Raw genomic sequence first — 25,233 nt, 5'->3', positions numbered from 1 at the left:
AATGTCTAACCATAGCCTTTCCTCGTGGTTTGGGGCTTGTTGAAAAGTACCCAGGCAGTATAATTTTCCTGCAGTGTTTCAAGCCCTTTGTGGTGAAGGCCAGGTGTGTGGCATTAATACATGAGACTGGGTGGCAGTGGGATTACTGTGTTTTGTTGGGCTTGCTTCCTTGTGAGGGTGGTCTTTGCAGCAGCTGGAGGTCTGAGCACTACAGGTCATTCTGAGAGAACGGGTACCCTGTTGGGAAGTCAAGGGCAAGTCACTGTCTCGCGCTGCAACATCCCTTTGTCTGCATGTATCTGTGTTCTTATATGCCTGCTGCTCACCGTAGCACACAGCGATACATGTATATGAACCATTCTGCTTCCCTGAAAGGTTCTTGTGAAGAATGTGTTTTATAGGATCAGCTGGCATGCCGACTGAGGCTGGACAATAGTATCATCACAGTAACCGGACGTGGCAGGCTAGATCCAGGAAAGGCTTCAGCTGTTTGGGAATAATGAGAGGGGTGGAGATAAAAATGGAAATATTAGGCCTGCATGGAAAACTGAAATTTAAACCCATATTTAAAGCAATATTTATCATGAACTCTGAGTGGGCTATTAAGGTTCTTACAGGGTACTTCTTTGAGCATTTTACTACAGGCTGATACCAGCTTTTTAAAAGAAAATAAATCAAAATTATTTAGCGTTTGTTTTGTTTCTTAACTCGTATTTCCATAATGGCAATTTTATAATGAACAGAGTAATTTTGCCAGCCACAGAATTTTCTCTGGTATGTACTAGTCTTCAGAGTATTACATTTCTGCCTTATTGGCACAATCCTCAGAACTTCCCAAAATACAGAACAATTTTAAATTGACAGTCCCAAGAATCTTCTTCTGTCCCCTTGGGGTCCAGCGTCCTGACCATACATGACAGAGAAATTGTCTGCTACATAAATTCTGTGATAATCTCAAAAGTCAAAGTATGTCAGCCACTCAGAAGTCATGTTTGTTCTTTTGGAAGACACACCAGAATTATCTCATCACACAGGGAACTTTGAATAGGATGGTGTCTCCCCTTGATCTCTGCAAGCCTTTGAGCCAAATTTTAGGCTTAATTTCCTCCCAATGCAGGGGGACAGCCTAAGAGGGAACAGGCAAATGCTGGGCTTGCTTTGTCTGGTAATTACCCTCTTTTTACCCAAAGCATTCATGTGAGGAGGGATCCACGGGCCCCTGATCTTGAGACCCCTGTAGGAATATTAGCACTGTGCTGTAACAGTGTCATTGGGAATGAGGATAGTGAGCTTGACACATGGCTGATAGTAGGACCTGCCTTGGAACTTCAGCAGGGCACTGCTGTGCCTGGCTGTCCTTCTCATGCTGACCTTGTACTTCCCTCCTTTTAGCAACCCCTTCTATTTTTGAGAAGATTGTAGGCTGCATCAAAACCTCATGTCTGCTTCCGTTTCCATGCAGTGCAGCACACTCAGTTCTGAATACAGGGCTATGTACAGTACATTTACGTTAACATATTTAGCAGACACTTTTACCCAAAGTGATATACAAGGGCGGAAATTGGTACATTGTAAACATAAATGCTGTCAAGGAGTCAACCAGGCATGAGTGCAACTAGGCTGAGCTTCCAATGAATGCCCAGGTACAGGTGTAAGCAGTATTGGAAGAGGAACTACTCAACAACTACACATTTAACTATTAACAAAGTAAGAAACTAATAAGACTATTTAAGGGTCAGTAAATGCAACACAAGAACATTCATATAACAAGAGATCTGCCTTGTAATGCCTCTGCCAATAATTATATGTGTACTGCCCAGGCCTTTGAGGGTCCTTATGTCCTATCTGGCTTTGTCAGCATGGCAATAAGCAGCATGATATTGTTACCTGCTTCACCTGGTGGGGATCTCAGAGTCCCGCCTTTCCAACATTAGCCAATCTCTTCACTGGAGGGCTTCAGTCTGTCAGTCTGCCCCCTCCCCCTTACCCTAGTAGTTTTTACTGTGCAAAGGACTACATTCCTCTGAGGGGGGAGGGGGGGGGGGGGTGCCTTTCGGGTGTTCCCTGCGTGGTGTTTCTACTCACCATCTGTCTGACCCCTTTGTTTTATTGTTCCTGTCTCACTCACCGTTTGCTTTGTTATTTTCCTGTAAAGAAAAGGCCGCACATTAAACTGCATTTTTCATGATCTCTGCTCTCCCTCCTACCTATCAGCTGTCAGTGGGGGCTGTCTGACCGTGTTAAGCTGTCAGGGCTGCTGCTCAGTGCCAGACTCTCATGCTGTCTTGCGTTCCCCAGCCCATAATGAGCACTGAAGTATCCTTGTTCCCCCCCCCCCCCCACCCGTATTCTCAAGCTCTCCTCTCAGCTCAGTTGTTGTCAACCCTGTCGTTGTTGGTGGAAGCAGCCATTGAAAGGCACCCATGATTAAGGGTGTGCTCAACGCCCCATCCTGCTCACAGAAACACACACACACACGCATCCAAACATCTGGCCTATTTATAACAACAGGCTTGACTTGAATACTCACCATGGTTGTTTTGATGAGATGCCTAATAGGGGTTTGTGTGTCTGAGATGCTCTCCCAGTGTCCCTTCAGAGTGCTGATGTTGAATTGATTGGCCTGTGCAGCTCTGGTACTACACAGCTCTTGGCCTGCGCAGCTCTGGTACTGAGCATCTCTGGGTCCACGCAGCTCTGGTACTACGCAGCTCTGGGACTACGCAGCTCTGGGACTACGCAGCTCTGGGACTATGCAGCTCTGGGACTATGCAGCTCTGGGACTATGCAGCTCTGGGGCTGCACAGGGGCCTATGCAGCTCTAGGATTGTGCAGCCCTGGGACCACAGGTCTCTGGGACAGCGCAGCTCTGGGCCCACACAACTCCATCTCCCCCCAATCAGAAACATTTCAGAGTAATAATGCAAGCCTTTTGGTAGAAGACTTACACAGGCACAAGAGAAGTTCAAACTATTCACTCTCAAAGGAGATGAGAGTATCCTGTGACATTTTTTCTTTTGTTATTTATCTATGCACAGTTTGTCTGCCTTTGTCTCCTCAGCCTGTTTTAGCACCTATTTTCATTCCGAGACTCACATCTCAAACAGGGAAATGCTTTCTGCTTCAGGTGAAGGTGGTAACTGGAGGAGTGAGAGCTTTTATGGTGGCATGCCTTTAAAAGCCTGATTCACCTGGCAGTTCATTGAACATGCTGCCTGGCTCTGAGGTGCATAGCAATGCTGCCCTCTAGGGGCATGAGTGGGTGAGCCATGTGCTGTACGCTGACCTGGAGGGAGCTTACGTGTGTGCAGACTGTGGATTCAGATAAGAACATAAGAAATTTACAAACGACAGGAGGCCATTCGGCCCATCAAGCTCATTTTGGGAGAACTCCACTAATAGCTCAGAGTTGTTAAAATCTTATCTAGTTCTGATTTAAAGGAACCCAGGGTTTTAGCTTGCACTACACTAACAGGGAGACTATTCCATACTCCAACTACACACTGTGTAAATATGTGCTTTCTCAAATCCATTTTAAAATGTTCTCCCGCTAATTTCCACATATGGCCACGAGTTCTAGTATTTAAACCAATATTGAAGTAAATATTGTGATTAAGGTGGAAAAGGTCCAGCTGAATAGCCTAAACAATTTTAGCAGATTACTGATGTTTTCCTAGACTGCTTTTTAATGTTGATTGTTTGGTGGTGGTAAACATTGTAGTCTCTTGATATCTTTCTTGCGACTGAGTGTGGCTCAGGGTGTTTTAGGTAATAGTATTTTTTCAGTATGCTTAGCTTTGTGTTTTAAGAGTAAATCAAGAGAGGCTGTAAATGAAATACATTATGTTTTGGTATTGCCAATTAATGAAGGTCCCATCAGTCCTGTTTAAAGTGTATAGTGAGTTTGCTTCTATTGCCTCACTGGACAGTGGATCTTTTATTCGCCCTGCTTCTCAAGGTCCTATAATTATGTAGTTTTGTTTGTTTCAGACAGCTGCTTGTGTTGTATATGGCATGTGAATGGGCATAGTGCCCCAAAATGGATATAGCTTACCCTTGGCAGCCTTTAAAAGAACAGTGTGTGAGAATCAGCATTGACGGTGGCATTACGGTTGTCCACACAAGACAATGACAACTTCATTTTGTGGAAGAAAATATATCCGTTTTTGACCCTTTTTGAGAGTTTTTGTTTGGGGTTAGATAAAATTACATAAAAATACAGAAATACACACTTTGTGTGTGTGTGTGTGTGTGTGTGTGTGTGTGTGTGTGTGTGTGTGTGTGTGTGTGTGTGTGTGTGTGTGTGTGTGTGTGTGTGTGTGGTCCAGGTATACCTTACCTTATGGGGACCAAATGTCCTCACAACGTGATGAATACCCATTTTTTTTTACCTAGTTTCCTGGTCCCCATATGATTAAACTCTATTTTATAAAAATCTGTGACTGCAGTGAAAAAACTAAAAATGCAAAAACTCTTTGCATCTTTTTTTGTTTGGTTACTTATAGTTATGGTTAGGGCTGGGTAGGGGTTAAGGTTGTCATAGTTAGCATTAGCATTTGTCCCATAGAAATGAATGTGCGGTCCCCAAAAAGATATGACTACATCGGCTGCGTGCGTGCGTGCGTGTGCGTGCACTTGGCCTATTCCTGCCCACTTCTCTGGCCTTAGCACAAAGGCAGAAAGACTGCAGCCCTGACACCAGGTGCTCTCCACATCTTAGTGACACAGCACTCTATTGTATAAACACAGCTCAGAACATTGTGTTCATTCGCCACCCCCTGTACGTGAAATTGCATCTTACACAATGATTTCAGATTCAGTATTCCTCCATGTTTGGTGAAGTAGCTCACTTCTGGAAATTGCTGTGTGTATTTGTCTGTGTATCTTCTTGAATGGTGCCACACATCTTTAGCAGTAGTCTCTGTCCATTGGCCCAGTCTCCTTGCCTCTCTTTCACTGCATTCAGTTTGCTGCTGTTTTATGGCAGATCGAGCACCCAGTTCACTGTTTGCTGTGCGTGCTCCTCCCATTTCTGTGCCTGCTGACTCAGCGCTGCTGCTGTTTGCTTGGGGCCCCTGCTTCTCTTGTCACCATCCTCCTCTGCCTTACCCCATTTCACTTCTGTGTTCTCTCTCTGTCTTCCCCAAAGTATAACCCATTCTCAGTCTGGCAGTGTTGAAGGATATGTTGTGTGGTGTGTAATTACTAAAAAGTGTAATTGTTGTAGCATTGCTTGTAGAGTAGTGCTGATGATTCTTATCAACTTGAGATTTAAAAAATAATTAATTACAGTTTGTTTAGCATAAAGCCACTGACATCACCCTTAACCTTTTAAGTATATTTGGATTTGATAAATTTTTTGTTTATTACAGAAACAAATGGTAATAAAATAAAACTGATTGACCACTCTAACACTGCGGCATGGTATTTCATTTTACATGGCCCCTTATTTTAGATGTTTACTTTTAGGCCTCTCTGATTGATATGGGCTGTTGAGGTAGAGTGATCAGTACAAATTCGATGGGTGGGGCAAGTGATGGGGCTGTCTGGGAAATACAATGCTTTTGTTTCTGACAGCACAGATTCTAGTTGTAAAATTCATAATGGCACTGCTAACTAAAATTACGCAACATTGAAAAATAAGTAAGGCTAACTTTAATGGTATGAGACGGAAATTAGAAACTGTAAACTGGACAGAGTTAAATAGCAAAACAGTTGAAGAGGCATGGGAATTTTTCAAAAGCACATTGTTGCAAGTGCAAGAGGACTTCATACCTGTTTCCAGCAAAACTAAATCTAGGAAACGACAACCAAGGTGGTTTACTAAGGAAATTAAGAATAAAGTCAGGAGGAAAAGGGCTCTGTTCCACAACTGGAAAATAACTAATGATTTCAAAATCAAGCAGGAGTATCTAAGTCTACAGGCAGAGTTAAAAAATGACATTAGGCTATCAAAGAGGGATGTAGAAAGAAAAATTGCATTGGAGGCTAAGCATGACAGTAAAGGTTTCTTCCAATATTTTAACTCCAAGAGAGCACTAAAAGCTGAAATCACTAATTTGCAGGATAGTAAGGGCCTTATAATTGATAACGAAATTGATATGGTAAACGAGTTTAATGATTATTTTTCAAGGGTGTTCACAATAGAGAACACAAGTAATTTACCACCAATTAATACGAATACAGCATCGTCTATGACCAATATATGTATAACTGAGGTTGATGTGATACTAAGCCTAGCTAAACTCAAAATAAATAAATCGCAGGGGCCTGATGGCATCTTACCTTTAGTCTTGAAAGAGATGAGGGATATTATTAGCCAACCTTTGACTTTAATATTCCAGAAATCGTTATCTGCGGGTGTGGTACCATCAGATTGGAAGCATGCTAATATAACACCCATATTCAAAAAAGGGGATAGAAGTAATCCAGCAAACTATAGGCCAATCAGTTTAACTAGCATTACTGGAAAAATAATGGAAGCTATAATTCAAGTGAAAATGGTAGATTACCTAGATGCAAATAACATTATAAAGGATAGCCAACATGGATTTAGGAGAGGTAGATCCTGCTTAACGAATCTGCTTGAGTTCTTTGAGGAAGCTACAAGTGAAATTGATCACAAAAAGGCCTATGATGTGATTTACTTAGATTTCCAGAAAGCCTTTGATGTTGTCCCCCACAAACGGCTCTTGTTAAAGCTTAAAGCTGCAGGAATTTTAGGAACTGTGGCAGCTTGGATCAAAAACTGGCTAACTGATAGGAAGCAGCGAGTAGTTATTCTTTATAGTGGGGTACCGCAGGGTTCAATTTTAGGACCACTATTGTTCCTAATTTACATTAATGATATTGACACGAATACATACAGTAAACTGGTTAAATTTGCAGACGACACTAAGGTAGGCGGGGTAGCAGATACTAATCTAGCAGCAGAGAGGCTTCAACGGGATCTGGATTTAATTAGCGAATGGGCTGATACTTGGCAGATGAAATTTAACACAGATAAATGTAAGGTAATCCATGCAGGGAGCAGAAATATACAGTACAGATATTTTATGGGTTCCACTGAAATAAAGGTAGCTGATTACGAGAAAGATCTCGGTATGTATGTTGATGCTTCCATGTCCCACTCTCGCCAATGTGGGGAAGCAATAAAAAAGGCGAACAGAATGTTGGGTTATATCTCTAGATGTGTGGAGTTTAAGTCAAGGGAGGTGATGTTACACTTATATAATTCCTTGGTAAGACCCCACCTAGAATACTGTGTGCAGGTTTGGTCACCATACCTCAAGAAGGACATTGCTGCTTTAGAAAAGGTGCAACGAAGAGCTACGAGAATGATTCCTGGTCTTAGAGGAATGTCTTACGAGGAGAGGTTAGCGGAACTGAATCTGTTCAGCCTTGAGCAAAGGAGACTAAGGGGGGATATGATTCAGGTCTATAAGATTCTAACGGGTCTGGATGCTGTTCAGCCAAATGACTATTTCAATATTAGTCTAAATACTAGAACTCGTGGCCATAAGTGGAAATTAGCGGGAGAACATTTTAAAACAAATTTGAGGAAGCACTTCTTTACACAGCGTGTAGTCAGAGTATGGAATAGTCTTCCTGCTATTGTAGTGGAAGCTAAAACCATGGGTTCCTTTAAATCAGAGCTAGATAAGATTTTAACAACTCTGAGATATTAGCTAAGTTCTCCCCAAACGAGCTTGATGGGCCGAATGGCCTCCTCTCGTTTGTAAATTTCTTATGTTCTTATGTTCTTAAGTGTTGCGGTACTGAGCTGCCCTTAGTCATCTTTGCAGATACTGGGGACAGTCATGATGACCATGAAAAAACACATTGCTCATCATGTGTTCCCAAACTTTTCATTCTGGCTGATAAAATTTCTTATTAATACCTTTCTTTTATTAACATAAAAATGACTTGTTGCGGTAATGATATCCAAAATGTAGACCAAAATGTGAAACCATAAAACTTCCATAGAATTTTAACATAAGGAAAGTAAGCTATACCTAGAGTCCATTTTCTATCTTCCCTTCTTCATGGTGTATTATGGGTAGAAAAAACTATTGACAGAATTAATGTTATTTTGACACGTTTTAGAAAGGCTATGGTAATATTCGACCTTGTGAATTTAGTACAAAATTGATTTTGTTTATTGTAGGAAATCCAAAATATTGTTGAAAATTGTGAAATATTGTGAAAATTGTGATTTTAAACAACTTCTAAACTTATTTTTAAATAAAATTTTGATTTGTTTAAAAGTTATGTTTATCCAATGCCGTAAAATGAATGTCGTAACGTTACGCTCATTCCTCTGCATCCCCTGCCCAGTGTCCTAATTGCCCAATTTCCTCCACTTCTCTGCATTCCCAGCCCAGCCTCCTCCTTGTCTCTACATTCCCAGCCCAGCTTCCTCCTTGTCTCTGCATTCCCAGTCCAACTTCCTCCATGTCTCTGCATTCCTAGGCCAGCTTCCTCCATGTCTCTGCATTCCTAGGCCAGCTTCCTCCATGTCTCTGCATTCCTAGGCCAGCTTCCTCCATGTCTCTGCATTCCTAAGCCAGCTTCCTCCATGTCTCTGCATTCCCAGCCCAACTTCCTCCTCGTCTCTGCATTCCTGGTCCCGCTCGCACATGCTGTCCTGGTCTTGTCCCCTCCTGTCTGCATTCCCAATCCTGTTTACTTTTGTTGCAACTCGTGTGCAGAGATATTTGGAATCAAAACAAACATGGATATGTCTAAGCACATGTGTGGCACACGCCACTCAGGCACCACTGATGAAGGCACGTTAAATGAGATGTGACAGTGAGAATAGGGGCTTGCTGTGCCACTGGCCCCTCCTGCCTGTACACTCTTAGCAGGAGCTAGAGTACATTTCTTACCAAGTATATAACATATTAATGATGAATTTGCACTTATTTATTGACCTGGATACAGTTCATTGTGTATGTCTGCTGCATTTTACTGAAACAATAAAACTTGATATAAAACTGATAAAACATAGGGTGATTGAGGCACTGGTATAGAAAGAAGTGGGAAGGACGCACCCTCTCCTGTGTCTCTTTAAGACTAATTCAGATAGTGACAAAGCCTCTGCTCCTAGTAACCTCGCCAGGCTGAGATCCGTGTCCCAGATGAGTCTTTACCGCAGGCCTTTGCTAAACACTTAGCTTTTCGACTTTCTGCGTGCATAATTACACGCTGTGCCTTTTTATATAGAAAGCGAGTCTCCGCAGCTATGTTTGTCAGCTTTTCAGGGCTCTCCTTTCACAATAATGCCAGCATCTATCTTTCACACGGATACAGTCCCTGTGCTGCTGCGTGCTGTGTGTACGTGCGTAAGCCTGCATACACGTGTGCCTGTGTGTGTTGATAAACCTGGTGGGACCAACCAACAGCGCTTGCATCCCCGGGCGTGTTCCTGCTTGCTCGTGGCCAACGGAGCAGCAGGTGGAATCCAGTCAGACTTCGATAACGGCTGCTCACGAGTTTGGATCTCAGAGCAAAAGAATTCCCTGCCCCCACCCTTCCCCCTCATTGCACAGTGAGGAATGCCAGAAGTAGACCACGCCAAAGCCATGCTTTGAGCCTTCTGAGCGCCCATGGTGGTGTGCTGATCAGTTTTCTTGCCCCCTGACTGAGTGATATTAAAACAGAAGTGCCAAAATGACAGGAAGGGTACAGAGACACAGGGCATGTTTGCTTAGCCTCACTTCCTGTGTCATACACCTGGTGAAAGGGACAGTTGAGTGTGACACCCCTTCTTTCTGATTGGCTGCCCATGGGTGGGGTTATGAGATGTGGCATGAGTATATGCAGGCGTCTAAAAATATTTTTTATTCCTTTGTAAATGTGTACCACATGTTTAAATGTGCACTTGAGTGAATATTTATGTCTTGGGATGTTCTTAAGACTGCAATGGACTGGCAGCTCTTCCAGAGTGCACCCCAACCATGTGACCATTGTGTGCTGCCTAGCATAGGTGCTCCTGCATGGGCTCTGGGAAAAAGGGTTTCCCACAATTTGCCTTGATGGATCTCTGTTCCGAAGCTACATTTTGTATATCTGCTGAAGCATCATTGTAGGTTATTTGCTTTCATCACTTGTGTGAGGTGCCACGCTTCTTGGCGATTGTTTCATCAGCCTGCACTCCATGTTACAGCAGGATAGAGATGGCAGCAACATTGTTACCTTTTATTTCTTTATTTTCCTCTGTTATTTTTATTTGCTTTATTTTCTTTGATACCAGCAGTCTGTGTCTTCTGGCTTTTCTCTTTTAACCTCCCCCCCCCCACACACACACACACACACACATACATACCCACCCACTACCCAAAATCCCCCACCCCCTGTGTGAATTTACCCCATCTGAGCAGAAGTCCAGGGGCCACCATCATGTATGTGTGGCGTTTGAGGAGGGGCAAACACACCACTGTGAAGAGAGAGAGCGAGTGAGAGAGAGAGGGAGGGAGGGAGGGAGGGAGGGAGGAGAATAGAAAGAGGGTGAACTAAGGGAACAGGGGCATTTATGTTTTCTCTCTTTTCCCTCCCTGTTGTTTGAAACCTGACACTTTTTTTTCTTCTCCCCCCCGGGGGTGGTTGGTTATTTGGCAGTGTGAAAAAGGTCTGAACAGTGAGTGTCCTTCCCGTCTCTCCTTCCGCCTCACACCAGATCTCTCTCTCTCTTTGCCAGCACACAGGTGTCAGGGCTGTGGGTGCTGGTTCTCTGCCTACTCCCCATTTCTCCCTTTGCGTTTTGTTTTGTTGCAGTCCGCGGGGAACTTTTTCTACCGAAAACAACGTTAATAAGTTAGCTATGGATTGTAACAGTATGGAGGAGTGGTGACGGAGAAACTCACTGCCTAAAAGGGAGCAGAAGAGAAGAGACAGAGAGAAGGGAGTGCAGTAGGAGAAGCTCAAGTCTCTAGATGATGGCCAGTGTGACACCAAAGGGTTGAATGGTGGGTAGGTAGTATTTGCGGAAGCTCTAGGCGCATACCACTGCCAGGAGGAAAGTACTCCAGCGGGACAGGCTTTGGAACCCTGTTTGGAGGGTGTTGGAGCTGTGGACAGGGATGCTGGTGCAATGGAGTTGTCACCACTGACCACCACTCTGAGGAGACCAGCAGGAGTTGAAGGCTCCAAGTGCACCATGTAGAAATAAAATCAGCCACCGTAACTGTGAAAGAAAGAGGAACACAAACCAGGGGGGCCTCAGTGTTAGTCACCAGAGGTCTGAAGGGTGCTCCAGAGGAAAACGCACCGTGATATTGGCTGACTCTCTGACCGTTAGGAAGGCCGCTTGTCCCACAGTGAGCACTATGACTTGGCAAGATAGGACCGATGGGGTCCAGTGACAGGTTTTGAGCTTGGGCTGTTTGGAGGTCAGGGAGGAGGAGGTGGACGCCCACTTGGGAATGCAGACTGTGGGGCAGTCCGTCTCACCTGTCCTGGGCTCCATCAGGTCCAACTGGCACTTTGAGAGCCCTGTGGGAGTGGACTGCAGCGCTCCTGAGCCATGCTGCATCTGGCTGGCGGTGCTGCGGGACACGGCACCCAGATCACCACCCGGGCAACTCCAGGGAAAAGTCCTTCAGAAGAGGCAGTGGATGGATGGTGGCCACACTGTGGTAAGCGCACCGCCTCTGAGCGGCTACACTGAGAACTGAAACTAGTTATTGAGCCACTGCATTCAGCGACTATAGAGATACTGGAACGACTTAACCAGCCAGACCAGTTGCTTCTTCTGTTGTTAGATTTTTATGGTTTTATCAAAAACTGCAGTGTTAAACTCTTTTCCTGCTATCAAGGGGAATAAGATGATGGGCTCTGTTGACTTTAATTTTCAAAATACCACTTATAAACAGCCTTAATTTGAATATGTATATGTAAATCTAAAGTAGATCAGAATATTGGTGGATAGGAGCTTTGTCCATATAAATGTAGTCCATGTTGGGCCACAGTGGACCACAGTTTTTGTCTTTGCACTGGGGAGGGGATGTCCTGGCTACTTTGGGAGGGGGCACCCCATGGGGGAGTGCTAACTTTGGGGCTTCAGGACCAGATCTAGAAACAGCAGTATTATACAGCAAGGACATGCGAATTTGCTACTCTGTTTATGTTTTGGAAAAGAAAACATACTGAGATGCAAAGTAGTGCTTTATTTCAAGCAAATGGTAATTCTGCAGGAGACAGAGTATGGGTCACATTGTGGTTCGGACAGTCACTAAGATCTTTAGGGAAGTGACTCTTGTTTCTGTCAGAATTAAGCATGGATTCAGATGTAGACCTGCAGATGGGGGAGGGCAGTAGCACTGGGCAAAACTTTGAGTTGGGTTTAGTGGTGAGCGTTTAACATTCCTCAAACTGGTGAGCGCTGGGACCATCCAACTATAAAGAATTGCATACAAAACAGCATATTATTGATGGTAAACCTGTCTGACTAACGTAATCTGCCAGATTATTCAGTGTAAATCTGATTCAGATGTGTGTGGAGCTTGCATGTTCTCCCCATGTTTCCTCTGGGTACTCCAGTTTCCCCCCATAGTCCAAAAACATGCTGAGGTTAATTGGAGTTACCAGATTGCCCATAGGTCTGCATGTGTGACTTTTTGGTGTGCGAGTGTGTCCTGTGATGAGTTCTGGGTGGTTCCCTGCCTTACACCTGTAGCCTCTGAGAACTCTTGGAACCCTGAATTGGACAAGTGGTCACAGAGAATGGATGGATGGATGGATGAGATTCATTTGATTGATCTCCAGTTGGATCACATGCTGGCCCGTGTACATATTTGTGTATACAGATATGTACGTGTGTATGGTATTCTACCAGGAACTACCTTAGACCAACCCGTTTCTGTCGTTTTTATTCACCCCAGGCCAACATTTGGCAGTTTTTTGGGGTGAGTTTTTTCCTTTGGTGCAATCTCGATGCAGAAAATCCTGTTGAACAGATCTATGTTCATCACCTATGGAAGTCGATTGACAGCATTGGCTAGAAGCCTTGCGGAGCCTGCTCCGCAGGTACTTGCCTTTTGTGGAGAACTGCCGGGAAACAGCACTGGCTCACTGCTTAACTATTCATTTGCTGGCAAATGTATTGCAGGCAGGGAAAACTGTACAAGCATTGCTGGCATTTTTGACATTTCTCTTCCTCTCTGCACCCATCGGGACTGCCTGAGAACAGATGTAAAAGCTGTTGGTGATGCTGATCCTCCCCATTCTTCCAGGTATTGCAGCTGTGCAGCAATCAGTATTGCTGTCTCTGTCCAACAGGTTTGTTTTGTAAGGACCTGTGATACTTCTGAATCACACATTTTTTCAAATTTTTTCTTAAACATTTGCAGTTTTGGAAAGTTGCTAAGCAATTTATTGTCATTTAAAAGTGTTAAATCTGGGCCTATACACACAGGATATGAATGGTTAAGTTGGCACACTTTATCAAACACAATGCAATAACATGAAGATCATTTAAACGTTTTCTTTCACTGCCTAGGACTTTTTTGCACAATGCTGTATATATACAATATATATAGTGCAATATATATAGTGTTATAGTGTATAAATATATTGTATATTCAGTTCAGTTCAGTTCAATTTTTATCGTCATAAGCACAATGTGCAGGGACATGTGTAAATGAAAGAGAATTACGGCTTCACCAGAGCAGGCGAACATGCGAAACATAGGGGGTCAGGGAAGGTGGAAGAAGGGAATATCCCCAATATACGTTAGACAAACATTACATACATTATACATAAATGATACATACAGGCTTTGCATATGGATACAGATTGTACAAATGGCATTGAAGCCTATGGCTGTAGTGCAAAAAGAAGAGTCATTGGTTCTTCTGTTGTTAGATTTTTATGGTTTTATCAAAAACTGCAGTGTTAAACTCTTTTCCTGCTATCAAGGGGAATAAGATGATGGGCTCTGTTAAGTTGTCAATGTAAGAGGAAGTGTTAGAATATACAGCCCATGCTGAGTGTGACCCAGCTTTAATCTCTGTGCTGCCTGTCCCCCCTCCCCAACACTGACCAGGTTAAATGGTAGGAAGATGGAAGGATGGATGTTCACTATATCAATGCCACCAACCAAAGTGCCCTTCATTTTAAATTATGATAGCTTTATTTATAGCAGTACCCAGTTTACATTCCAGATTACATTATGTTTGCACTCTGGTATGACACAGGTGAATGAATAGGATGTCACGCCAAGTACATATGCTGGATTGCACGTGCTATAAATACAGAAATGCTGTAAACAGAGGTGCAACCAGATGCCTTGAGGGACAAAGAAGGGAATGAAGAACATCAGCTTTACAGTTATGAACATCATTTCACAGAGGCCCTCCTTGATTGCCTTCTTTACTGAGGTTCTAGCAATATAATCACTCATACTGAATGAAGCTGTATCAATAGATAAACAAAAGAGCTGAAAGGCTGAGAGGAATGGGACAGAAGGGACCCATGAACTCTGCAGAGGAAAGACATGCAGGAGGGACAGCCCGGCCTGGCCCCTGAATAGTGGGAGTAATGACAGGGTTCAGAGTCTTTGCACCGGGAGGGGCCTTGTGGTCGAAACCATCCTGTTGGAGCTTATCCCAGGCTGAGGCTCCAACCCCTCCTCCCCCTCACACCCCCTCTCAGCTTCTGCACTCCCATTCTCTTCCTGCACCAGTCCTTTCTAAGCACACGTCCCAACATGTCCATGGCTAACAGGCTTTGTTACAAGAATTCGTTTGCCTTCCCCTGAACGTGTTTCACAATCTGCCGCTTTCTCGCCTGCCTCTCCCTGTTCATGCTGTTGTTTTTGGTGCCCTGTAAAACCAGACACAGGTGACATAGGTGTGTGGATTGGTACCTGGGTTTAGGATGATAGAGCTCCATTGTCATTGGTGGTAAGTGAGCAGGGCTTCCCAATGATAGCCAAGAACGTGTTTTTTTTTTTTTATCAGAGAAGTAGCAGGGTTTGTCACTGTGGAGGATAAGAGTGGAAGGGGAAGTGGGGAGGTACAGTGACCACAGTATGACTGACTGGCAGAGAGAGGACAAGCAAAAGCAGGCAGTCATGGTATTGTGGTAATGGGGGGTGAGATTAGCAGTGTGGCTGGACCAGGCCCCCTCCCAGACCCAGCTATTTTAAGATGTGCGGTATTCCCTGAATTGGCAAAGCCACCATCCCCCCCATACCACATTTCCTGCCTCAAGTCTGCCACTTCCTGTTGTTGTTTGCCTAAGCTTGCGAGGTCAGCGAAAGATGGGCTTTAAGGTGGGATGGGGCAGGAACTCCATGGGAGGGAAGCAGAAACATTTAGGGGTGGAGGGGCATAGCAGGTAGGGGTGCTGCAGCCCTGCTGGTTAACCTGTGTAAGACCTTGCTGGAATTAAAGGCTGGGTTTAAATGGATGCATATACAGTCATGACCAAAAGCTTTGGCAGTGACACAAATTTTGTGTTTTGTAAACTTTGCTGCTTCAGCATTTTTAGGTATTTTTTTATGGTATTCCGAAGAACAATTATAAACATTTCATAAGTTTCCAAGGCATTTATTGGCAATTACATCAGTTTTATGCAAAAAGTCAGTATTTATTGTGCTGACCCTTCTTCGTCATAACTTTTTTGCAATTTGCTCAGGCATGATGGATATCAGCTTCTGAGCTATATTATAACTGATGGTGATTCATTCTTGCCATGTTAGTGCTCAGAGTTGATCACAATTTGTGGGCTTCTGGTTGTCCAACTGCTTTTTAAGGATTGACCACGGTTTCTCAATGGGACGAAGATCTGGGGAACAATGATCAACACTATAAGTATTGACTCTTTGCATAAATTTGATGCATTTGGCAATATAAGCCTTTGAAACTTATGAAGTGTTTTATAATTGTTCTCCAGTGTACCTTAGAAACACGCAAAAAATCTAATGATGCTGAAGCACCAAAGTTTGCAAAACACAAAATTTGTGTCACTGCCAAAACTTGGCCATGATTGTACATTCTACTAAGGACCAAGATGTGCTTTAGTTCTAATACTGTCTGTTGAAACAAATGTTCTTTGAAGTCACCTTGCTACTCTGTCATGTTGAATTATGATCTTTACATCTCACCATAATTTTACAATATTGTGTATATATAGAATTTGTTGTCTCCAGCTAGCTATATAATGGATCACAACTTCCCTCCCACTCACATTTTTTGATCAGCTGTTTTTGTTATAGTAATGAGGAGGTCTTGAGTTTCAGGTCATGAATGTGCTGATTGATGGACAGTCAGACAGCCTGGCACTTTCACTTTTGTGTCTGGTAGTTTTGCGTTTATTTGTTGGGGATGGCCAACTCCGGTCCTCTGCATCTGTCCTATGGGGATGGCCAACTCTAGTCCTCCATATTTGTCTGATGGGGATGGGCAGCTCAAGTCCTATGTATTTGTCTGACTGGTATGGCCAGCTGAAGTCCTCTGTATTTGTCTGATGGAGATGGCCAACTGCATTTGTCAGTGGACACAAAAGATCGATTGCTTTTGCTCTTTGCACTGCTGTAGCAGCTACTGATCATAGCTCAACTATCAGCAAATGAACTTCTGACTTCTAGCTTCTGACTTTTCCACCATCCTCTGTGGATCAGTGTCATGGGAAAAGCAATTTAGAACAGTACAGATAAGCAAGCTTTTACTCTGTCCATCTACAAGTCTCATTAAGCCAGCTTAGATCCTTGCTTCTGTTTCAGTGAGACATTATGGTTCAGAAAGCAGTCTGTTATTGTGCTAATGATGCTGCCCAGTAGTGAAAAATAAGCCTATTGCAATGCGAAATCCTCTGTTTTAAAATAATACCTCAATTGCCTGACTTAGGAAGTTCTTGAAGACTTGGGTGGCCTTGATCTTGACATCCCACAGTTTTCCAGGTGTTCCATCTGCCTTTCAATCTGTTTAAAGTCTTAGTGGATAGCGTGCTGCTCCTTGTGCCTTGTTTTCCTATTGTTCTATACCTGGCTCCATGTTTATTTTTACTTGCTTATTGTTGTGCGTGCCATGTGGTAGTCTACGATGCTGATTGTTCGGTACTTAAAATAGTATCCCCTGGACATTCTTGAGATAGAGAGGAAGTGACTCATGAATACCAGGGACCCTACTGAGGTTTTGTTGCAGTAGTTGAGGTCAGTGTTTTTAGGGGAGTCTTTCCTCATCATTGTTTCTGTGGGGTTAAAAAAAAACATGGGACTCCCAACTGGGCAGCTCTTTCTTAACCACAGCACTCCCATATATCCACCAAATATGACAAGGAACTCTGCACTGATACAACATCACTGGCATGATTTCACCATTTGGGATGACAAAGAATTAAGTTGTATATGTAGATTACTTCTGTCTCTGGGCTCACCCATCTTATCAGCTTAAAGGGTATCAGAAGCAATTCTAGACCATATTTAAGAGGGCTGCAGCCAGCCTAATTTTGTCTCACCCCCCTTGAAAAATTATTTGGTTCCATTTAGCAATTCGTCCGATAATTTCATACACATTTTGCACAGATTTTATCCTGATGTCCAGTATTTCTTTTGATTGAAAGTGGGAACCCTGCTGGGGGCTGACCCCCCATAAAGATCAAATCCTAGAATGGTCCCTGCAGTGCATCATGTGACTAAGAGTATAGTCAGCAATCATCTTGTTAGGAAGTGTCATAGAACAGATTTCCCTGCCTACAAGCCATTATGGCAGGTGTTGGGAATGTGTTAGTTAAAATGGGATTATTCAAAAATCTTCCTTGCAGAAGTTTCACTCACATGCATTTTACTGTGTTTTAGGCACAAGGGCAGAGAGATGGGATTTCGACCTCCAATGAGAAGACGCAGCCAGAGCTGGGTAACAGTGTGGCCTGTCAGGGCCCACGTACAGTGGTGCTGCGCAAGAACTCCGAGGGATTTGGCTTTACTCTGCGTCACTTCATCGTGTACCCTCCAGAATCCACCCTGTACCTCAAGGTGGGTAAACTGTGTGACTGTCAAAGAAAGATCTCCATTACGGTCAGCACTATAGAGGATGATTAGAAGCTATTACCTTTGGCTTTACAGCTCTGATATCAGCATGATTGACTGAGGACGTGAACAAATGAGTGTGAATAAGTCAGAGGAGGAGAGCTGGGCCACTGGATTTTTTTAGCAAGTTTTAAAAGGAAATAAACCAGCACTGAGCCAAGGCAGAGTGAGTAAGTGTTCCTTTTCACAGTCAGCTTGCTGCTCAGAGTCAAAGTCAGCTCAGAAAATCAGACCACTGGACTATCAAAGCAAGACAGAAATTCTTTAAATACTGTCAAACTAGTGACTGTTAATTATCTATTCTGGGAGAGGGCAAGAGGGAGACATCACGCTCTTCAGAGGTGGTAGGGTAATGGTTTGGCTTGCTGCACCAGTAGCCTCAATCTTGTGATCTCCCACCTCCCCCTGTGAGAGGCAGAGCAATTGATCAATATACTCTATTGAGGCTTGCTGTCAAGCTGCGATGGTGGAGCAAGGCCGTACCAGCCTTTGAGACAATGGCTATAGCTGGTGTCCTCAGCATCTCCCCATTCATCACACACTTCATGATGCTTGCATTATAAAGTGAGGGCCAGTGCCACTTGGACCATTCTTCTGCCGCCCAGACAGGGTTCCAGCATGCACTGCTGAGCTGTGTCTTGTCATCATCTGTGAGTGACAGAGAGCTGCATGTACTCAAGGTGTAGATGGATAGGCCACTACTGTATTTTTGCTCTTACTAAACTCACTCGCCCTTTTGTGTACAGAAGTTGAGGGATTCTTAAAGGGCTTTTATAGGTGGTGTTTATCTGAAGTGTTTTGATGTGACTGGTAGAAAGCCCAGTAGCTTTGGATGATAGGGACCCATCTCTGTCAGCAGAATACTCAGGTGTCTTGTTTCCACCAATGTGGTGCTGGTGCCACAGCCGGTGCTGGACTATTTCACAATTTGGAACTAGTGCGTTTGCATCCCACAAAAAACTGGGCCAGAAAAAACAGCTCCAGCATGGTACCACAGAAAAGCTAGTCTCAGAATTTGGAACCGTAATGTCAGAAAAAGTGGGAAGGGCTATCCTGTCCAAATGTTCCGCATATTTGGAAAAATCAATCCATAACCAATATAGTTTTGCCTAATATAGTTGGTACCAGCAGTGAAACAGCTAGGCAGCTTATTAGCAGAATAACACTACATCATTGTTTTATTCTGTGGAAAACGAAAGATCAATCTGCTTTAATAATAAATTAAAAACACCGCAGGTCAAATACAGTCAGGTCCATAAATATTGGGACATCGACACAATTCTAATCTTTTTGGCTCTGTACACCACCACAATGGATTTGAAATAAAGATAATATTGCCCGAAACACTTCAGAATTCATTCTGCTGCTTTTGTCAGCAGTTACATCATCAATAAATACAAGGGAACTAGCTCCATTGACAGCCATACATGCCCACACCATGACACAACCACCACCATGCTTCACTGATGAGGTGGTATGTTTTGGATCATGAGCAGTTCCTTTCCTTCTCCATACTCCTCTCTTCCCATCAAGTTGATCTTTGTCTCATCTGTCCATAGGATGTTGTTCCAGAACTGTAAAGGCTTTTTTAGATGTTGTTTGGCAAACTCTAATCTGGCCTTCCTGTTTTTGAGGCTCACCAATGGTTTACATCTTGTGGTGAACCCTCTGTATTCACTCTGGTGAAGTCTTCTCTTGATTGTTGACTTTGACACACATACACCTACCTCCTGGAGAGTGTTCTTTATCTGGCTAACTGATGTGAAGGGGTTTTTCTTCACCAGGGAAAGAATTCTTCGGTCATCCACCACAGTTGTTTTCCGTGGTCTTCCGGGTCTTTTGGTGTTGCTGAGCTCACTGATGCGGTCTTTCTTTTTAAGAATGTTCCAAACAGTTGATTTGGCCACACCTAATGTTTTTGCTATCTCTCTGATGGGTTTGTTTTTATTTTTCTGCCTAATGATGTCTTGCTTCACTGATAGTGACAGCTCTTTGGATCTCATATTGAGAGTTGACAGCAACAGATTCCAAATGCAAATAGCACACTTGAAATGAACTCTAGACCTTTTATTTGCTCCTTGTAAATAAGATAATGAGGGAATAACACACACCTGGCCATGGAACAGCTGAGCAGCTAATTTGTCCCATTACTTTTGGTCCCTTAAAAAGTGGGAGGCACATATACAAACTGTTGTAATTCCTACACTGTTCACCTGATTTGTATGTAAATACCCTCAAATTAAAGCTGAAAGTCTGTAGTTAAAGCACATCTTGTTCGTTCCATTGTGGTGGTGTATAGAGCCAAAAAGATTAGAATTGTGTCGATGTCCCAATATTTATGGACCTAACTGTAAATTAAATATTGTGTTGCTTGAGAGGCAAAGAGATCATAAAACAGACAGCAAGTTTCAATTTTTAGCAGACTCCTTTATTGTGCAATCTTTAAATTGACACCAGGGTAGAACAGTAAGTCAGAATAAACTCTCGTACACACATAGACTGGGGGGCCTTTACAGAGATGGAAGTGAATAACAAGTCATACTCTGAAAACTTATAAAAACTTAAAATCTGAAACAGACAAGAGTAAATTCAAAAAGCAGAATACATACATACAGGTTCTCAAAAGGCAGCAAGCGAGAACCAGCTCAGAATCAGCTCCAGCAACTTGTTCCACCCCTGAGCATCCCGGCCTCTCAAACCCCAAGCATCCTGGCCCCCTTTTCTGCCCTAAGCATCTTGGCCACCTTGCTACATTGTAAGCATCCTGGCCCTGCTACCCCTTGTGCATTTCAGTCGCCCACTACCCCACAAACATCCCGACCTCCTCGCTACCCCACAAACATCCCGACCTCCTCGCTACCCCACAAACATCCCAGTTGCCTCACTACCCCCCCTTCTTGCTATACCCCAAGCATCCCGACCGCGCTACCCCTCTGACCACTTTATCTCCCCAATCATCCTGGTCATCTTGTTACCCCCCGTGCATCCCGGTGGCCTCACTACCTCCTAAGCATCCTGGCCACCTCGTTACTCACCGACCATCCTGACCTCGCTACCCCCCCCAAGTATCCTGGCCGCTCTATCCATACCATCCTGTGAGCATCCTGGTACCACCAGCACCTTTGTTTCCCCTAAAGCTTTCCAGCATTGTCTGTGCAATCAGGAATGAGCTCAGTCAGCGAGGCTAAAATCTCTGTCGGTCCAACCATGAGCCGCTTTCTCCAATGTACCCATTCAAGTTGTGCTTCTCTGGCTATTTTTCTGTGTTCAAAAAGTCTGTTTGGTTTGCTGTTGACTGTGAATTTAAACCCCTGAGACTCATCAGGTCAGTTTAGGCATTATATCCTTGTTGTAATTTTGTGCTGTATTGAATCTTAAAGGTCTGTTACTATATATCACCCAGCTGCTTTAGAACATCATAGTGTCACCTTTGTTAGCATGACCATGCATAACAGGTGATGTTTCGGTTGAGAGACATCTCGGATGATGCTCTGAGCCCTCTACCTGAACCGCCTCCTTGAGGGAGAGCCATCTAAGATCTCACTCACCACAGAGATCACCTGTTAGCCTCCTTACTGTAAGGCAAATGCAAAAGGGCCATACAGACATGAACCTCAGGGCTGAAAAACAGCTTCTTCTCAAGAGCTATAGCTTGATTCCAAGATTGTCAGTTCTGCTGCCTTAGACTGTTTGCACATTTTGTATGCACAATCGCCAGTTTATTATTTATTTTTAAATAATAAACAATTTTTTTTTATTGTTCATGGTTATTCACTGTTTAGTTATTATTTGTTTCTTTATTGTTGTGCACAGTCACCTGTTTGCCTTCCTGCCACAAGACAAATGCTAAAGGACCGTAAAGACATGAATTTCAGGGCTGAAAAACAACTTCTTCTCAAGAGCTGATACTAAGATTGTTAATTCTGCTGCCTTGGGGTCTCAGGGAGATGATGATGTCTATCCAAATCAAGATGATGATGTCTATCCAAACCTGGTAGCTCTAATAAACCATTTCTTTGTGACCCCCTCTCCAGTTATAAGCCTAATTTACAGTGTAACTATATGAATAGCACAATAGATGATCGTGCCAGAAGCTAATGGACCAAAAGAGACCTAATATAACTGTCTGGAGGAGTACTGGACAGTCACTTTTTATATGTAATGCTTCATAGGTGGAGTATAGCTTTGTTTGCTGCATGCCTGTATGGAAGGTGTGGGAATAACACTTTTACTGTGTTGCAGGATGAGGAAAATGGGAACGGAAAGGGTGAGTCCCGTCTGTTTCAACACCCACATCTGCATTGTAACTAAATGCAGCATGCTGCAGGAGCTGTGACGCCATCTCAGCATAAGTGGCTGTCACACAGTGTCCCCTAGTGCCATCAGCCTGGCATTGCCTTCTCCCCAAGCTCTGTTTAAGTGCTTGGATGCTTTTCAATCTGTCTTCTACCTTGCACTCTACTGAAATTTTCAGGGTCTATATTTAAATGCCTAAATAAGTAATATGCTTTCTCCATAACTTAAATGTACCATACATAGTACCCCATATTTTCAGTATACACCAGGATATAAATATAGTGTTGACTATGGAGCACTCTGAAACGAGCTCAGCTAAACACTTGAAGCTCATCAATAAAGTTTCTCTCCATAAAGATACTCTTACTGCCCTCTAGGTCAGGCTGCCTTCCCATTCTGCTTTGAGGCATTTGCTGACACTAACCATAGTTGTGTGTCCCCATACAGGGTACTTTCAAAGCCGCTTGGAGCCAGTTGATACCATTTTTGTGAAGAATGTGCGAGAGAAGGGTCCAGCGCACCAAGCTGGCTTGTGCACAGGTATGAAATTACTTCTGCTATGTGACCGAGAGTCCTGTTTAGAAGGGACATGAACTGAAAGCACAGAGCAACGGAGCCCATGCTGATGTTTGCAGGCAACTCATGATTTTTTTGCAGACCTTCATACCCAACTTGCTACTGAAATCATAAACATCTGTACAGTACAAACGTTTCATAACTGCACATGTCATAACTCCGATGTCATGCATATAATTGTTATATTTTGAGGATTCGTTTATATTCGCACATTCAGCACTGCTCATTAGTACTAAACTAATGAGTACTAATATGTATTTTAGGTAATTTTTTAGATGACATTGAAATGAGGATCAGGCACCATATTTCCATCTAAGTAAACTGAACTCTGACTGAGAAACTAAGTGTGGCAGGTGCTGATTTATTAATAACATCCTGCAACATTATCATACAAAATAACTTTAATGAATGGCTGAACCCCGCAGGTCAAAGAAAAGGACCCTTTTGACCCCCTGCCTGTGCTCTCTGTCCACCTGAACTCTGTCAGTCATACCCATGGACCCTCTGCTGGCCATTACCTCCTCTCTGTATTCCAGTACCATTATATCCAAATCATTCTCCTAGATTCGTGGTGGAGATATTTCCTGCTGCAGTGCATCCACCTTTAGATCTTAGATCCTATAGGTTGAGGTCCAGTAAAGCTGGGCCTTACAGACACAGAAGGTCCTTAGAAGACAGAGAAGACCCTGTGTGACACCGAGCAGCTTGGGACAGTAGGGGTGTGTGTGATAAGGAAGAGTCCATGCTTTAGTGATTCTCTTTTCCAAGACGTCCAATTTTAGGCCCTGGTGGAGCGTCTTGAACTCCTGTCTTCTGTGTGTAACTGCAGGCGACCGGCTGGTGAAGGTGAATAGGGAGAGCGTTTTAGGCAAAACCTACTCCCAGGTGATAGCCCTGATCCAGAACAGGTGATGTGGAGTCCTCACACACTACTCACACACTCAGGCAGCGAGTTGCGGGGGGGGGGGGGGGGGTCGGAATGGAATGAGGTGGGGTGGGGTAGAGCATGTCTTGTGTCTGGAGCTGGACAGGGGAATAGCAGCACCAGTATGTAAATCATACTCATTTAAGCAAGCCAGCATGCACAGGCCTTCATTTCTATGGCTTTGAGACAGTCTGTTCCTGAAGGAAAATCTTACATGTGGTAAAACTGACTGGCTTGTGACAGAGTGGGCATAACTGTGGGCTGACTTCAGGATTTGACCCATAGAGGGGCTCAACCCCTTAGAGGGGATCACCCCCCTGAAGAAATACAAGTTGCCCCCCTCCCATCATTAAATTTTCAGAGCAGGGGTGATAAAGATTGCCCCACGATAAAGATTGCTGAGCTGGGGCACAATGAAATGCATACAAAGTACAGGACAAATTGTTAAATGGTTTTAGAAAAAATATTTTTTGGGGGGGTGAAACAAAAAATAGGAGGACAGAAGGCCTTTACATATGGTGTAGAAGTTAAGTAACGTTAAGCCCTTTTATGCTGACATGCATATATCTCTGTGGGAAATATAGGATATATGAATCTGCTAAATTAACTCTCTGTCTTTCATTCTGATGCAGTGAAAACATCCTAGAGCTCACTGTCATGCCAAAAGATGAAGATGTTCTGCAGCTGGTAAGTGTGAGTATGAGCTTTCTGCTGGCCTCCTTTTTTCTTAAGATAACCTGCCCCATCTTTGATTATCCCTGAGTCCTGTCTCTGATCTGCCAGGAGTACCCAACTCGAAATTCTGGGCCCCCTGGACTGACTGTTACCTTGGGTCTTCTGAACAGGCGTATACATTATTTTCCACATTTAGGAGCTCCTGTAAAGTCCTGGGTCCCTGAATCTTCCAGGGAATCCATGTCCCTCCAACACCCCTGCTGAATACCGTCATGCTAACAAATTTCTTGTGAAGGCAATGGTTCTCAGTATTTGGAAATTTACATACAATGTGCACACAGCTTACCCAGACACTCATATGTTTACACACTGACAAGCACAGAGAGAGGGGGCATGCACATGCTCATGCACACACACACATACATGCACACACGTGCGCACGTGTACACACACACACACATGTTTGTATTCATATCTTTGTGGGGGCCGTCCATTCATTTCTGTGGGCATAACCCTAATTCCAACAATGGTAACCTTAACCCCTCCCCAGCCCTAACCGTATCCATATATAACTAGAGTAAATACAAAACTTTGGGCAATTTTAGTTTTTTGCATGCATTTACAGTATTTTTAAAAAATTGAGTTTTCCATTATGGAGACTGAAAAAATGCCCTAATGTTCATAGTGTATGTCACAATTTGATATATACATGACCCCAAATACACACACC

At 43.6% G+C, this 25,233-nt stretch overlaps 1 protein-coding gene across 9 annotated transcripts in view; it reads left to right on the top strand.

Moving 5' to 3' along the window:
• Positions 1-25,233, top strand: part of LOC111836755 (rho GTPase-activating protein 23-like) — a 122,118-nt gene that overhangs the window by 47,230 nt on the left and 49,655 nt on the right. For 4 of the 9 annotated variants that reach the window (XM_023798297.2, XM_023798295.2, XM_023798294.2 and 1 more), the window contains exons 2-6: positions 17,801-17,977; positions 22,274-22,298; positions 22,775-22,867; positions 23,733-23,811; positions 24,461-24,521. In XM_023798297.2, coding sequence (XP_023654065.1) covers positions 17,801-17,977; positions 22,274-22,298; positions 22,775-22,867; positions 23,733-23,811; positions 24,461-24,521 — 435 coding nt within the window. The other 5 variants (XM_023798301.2, XM_023798296.2, XM_072712741.1 and 2 more) reach the window with 4 other exon arrangements.

Source organism: Paramormyrops kingsleyae, chromosome 5, assembly GCF_048594095.1.
Source record: "Paramormyrops kingsleyae isolate MSU_618 chromosome 5, PKINGS_0.4, whole genome shotgun sequence".
Classification (NCBI taxonomy): domain Eukaryota; kingdom Metazoa; phylum Chordata; class Actinopteri; order Osteoglossiformes; family Mormyridae; genus Paramormyrops; species Paramormyrops kingsleyae.
This window is presented reverse-complemented; position numbering and strand designations above follow the sequence as displayed.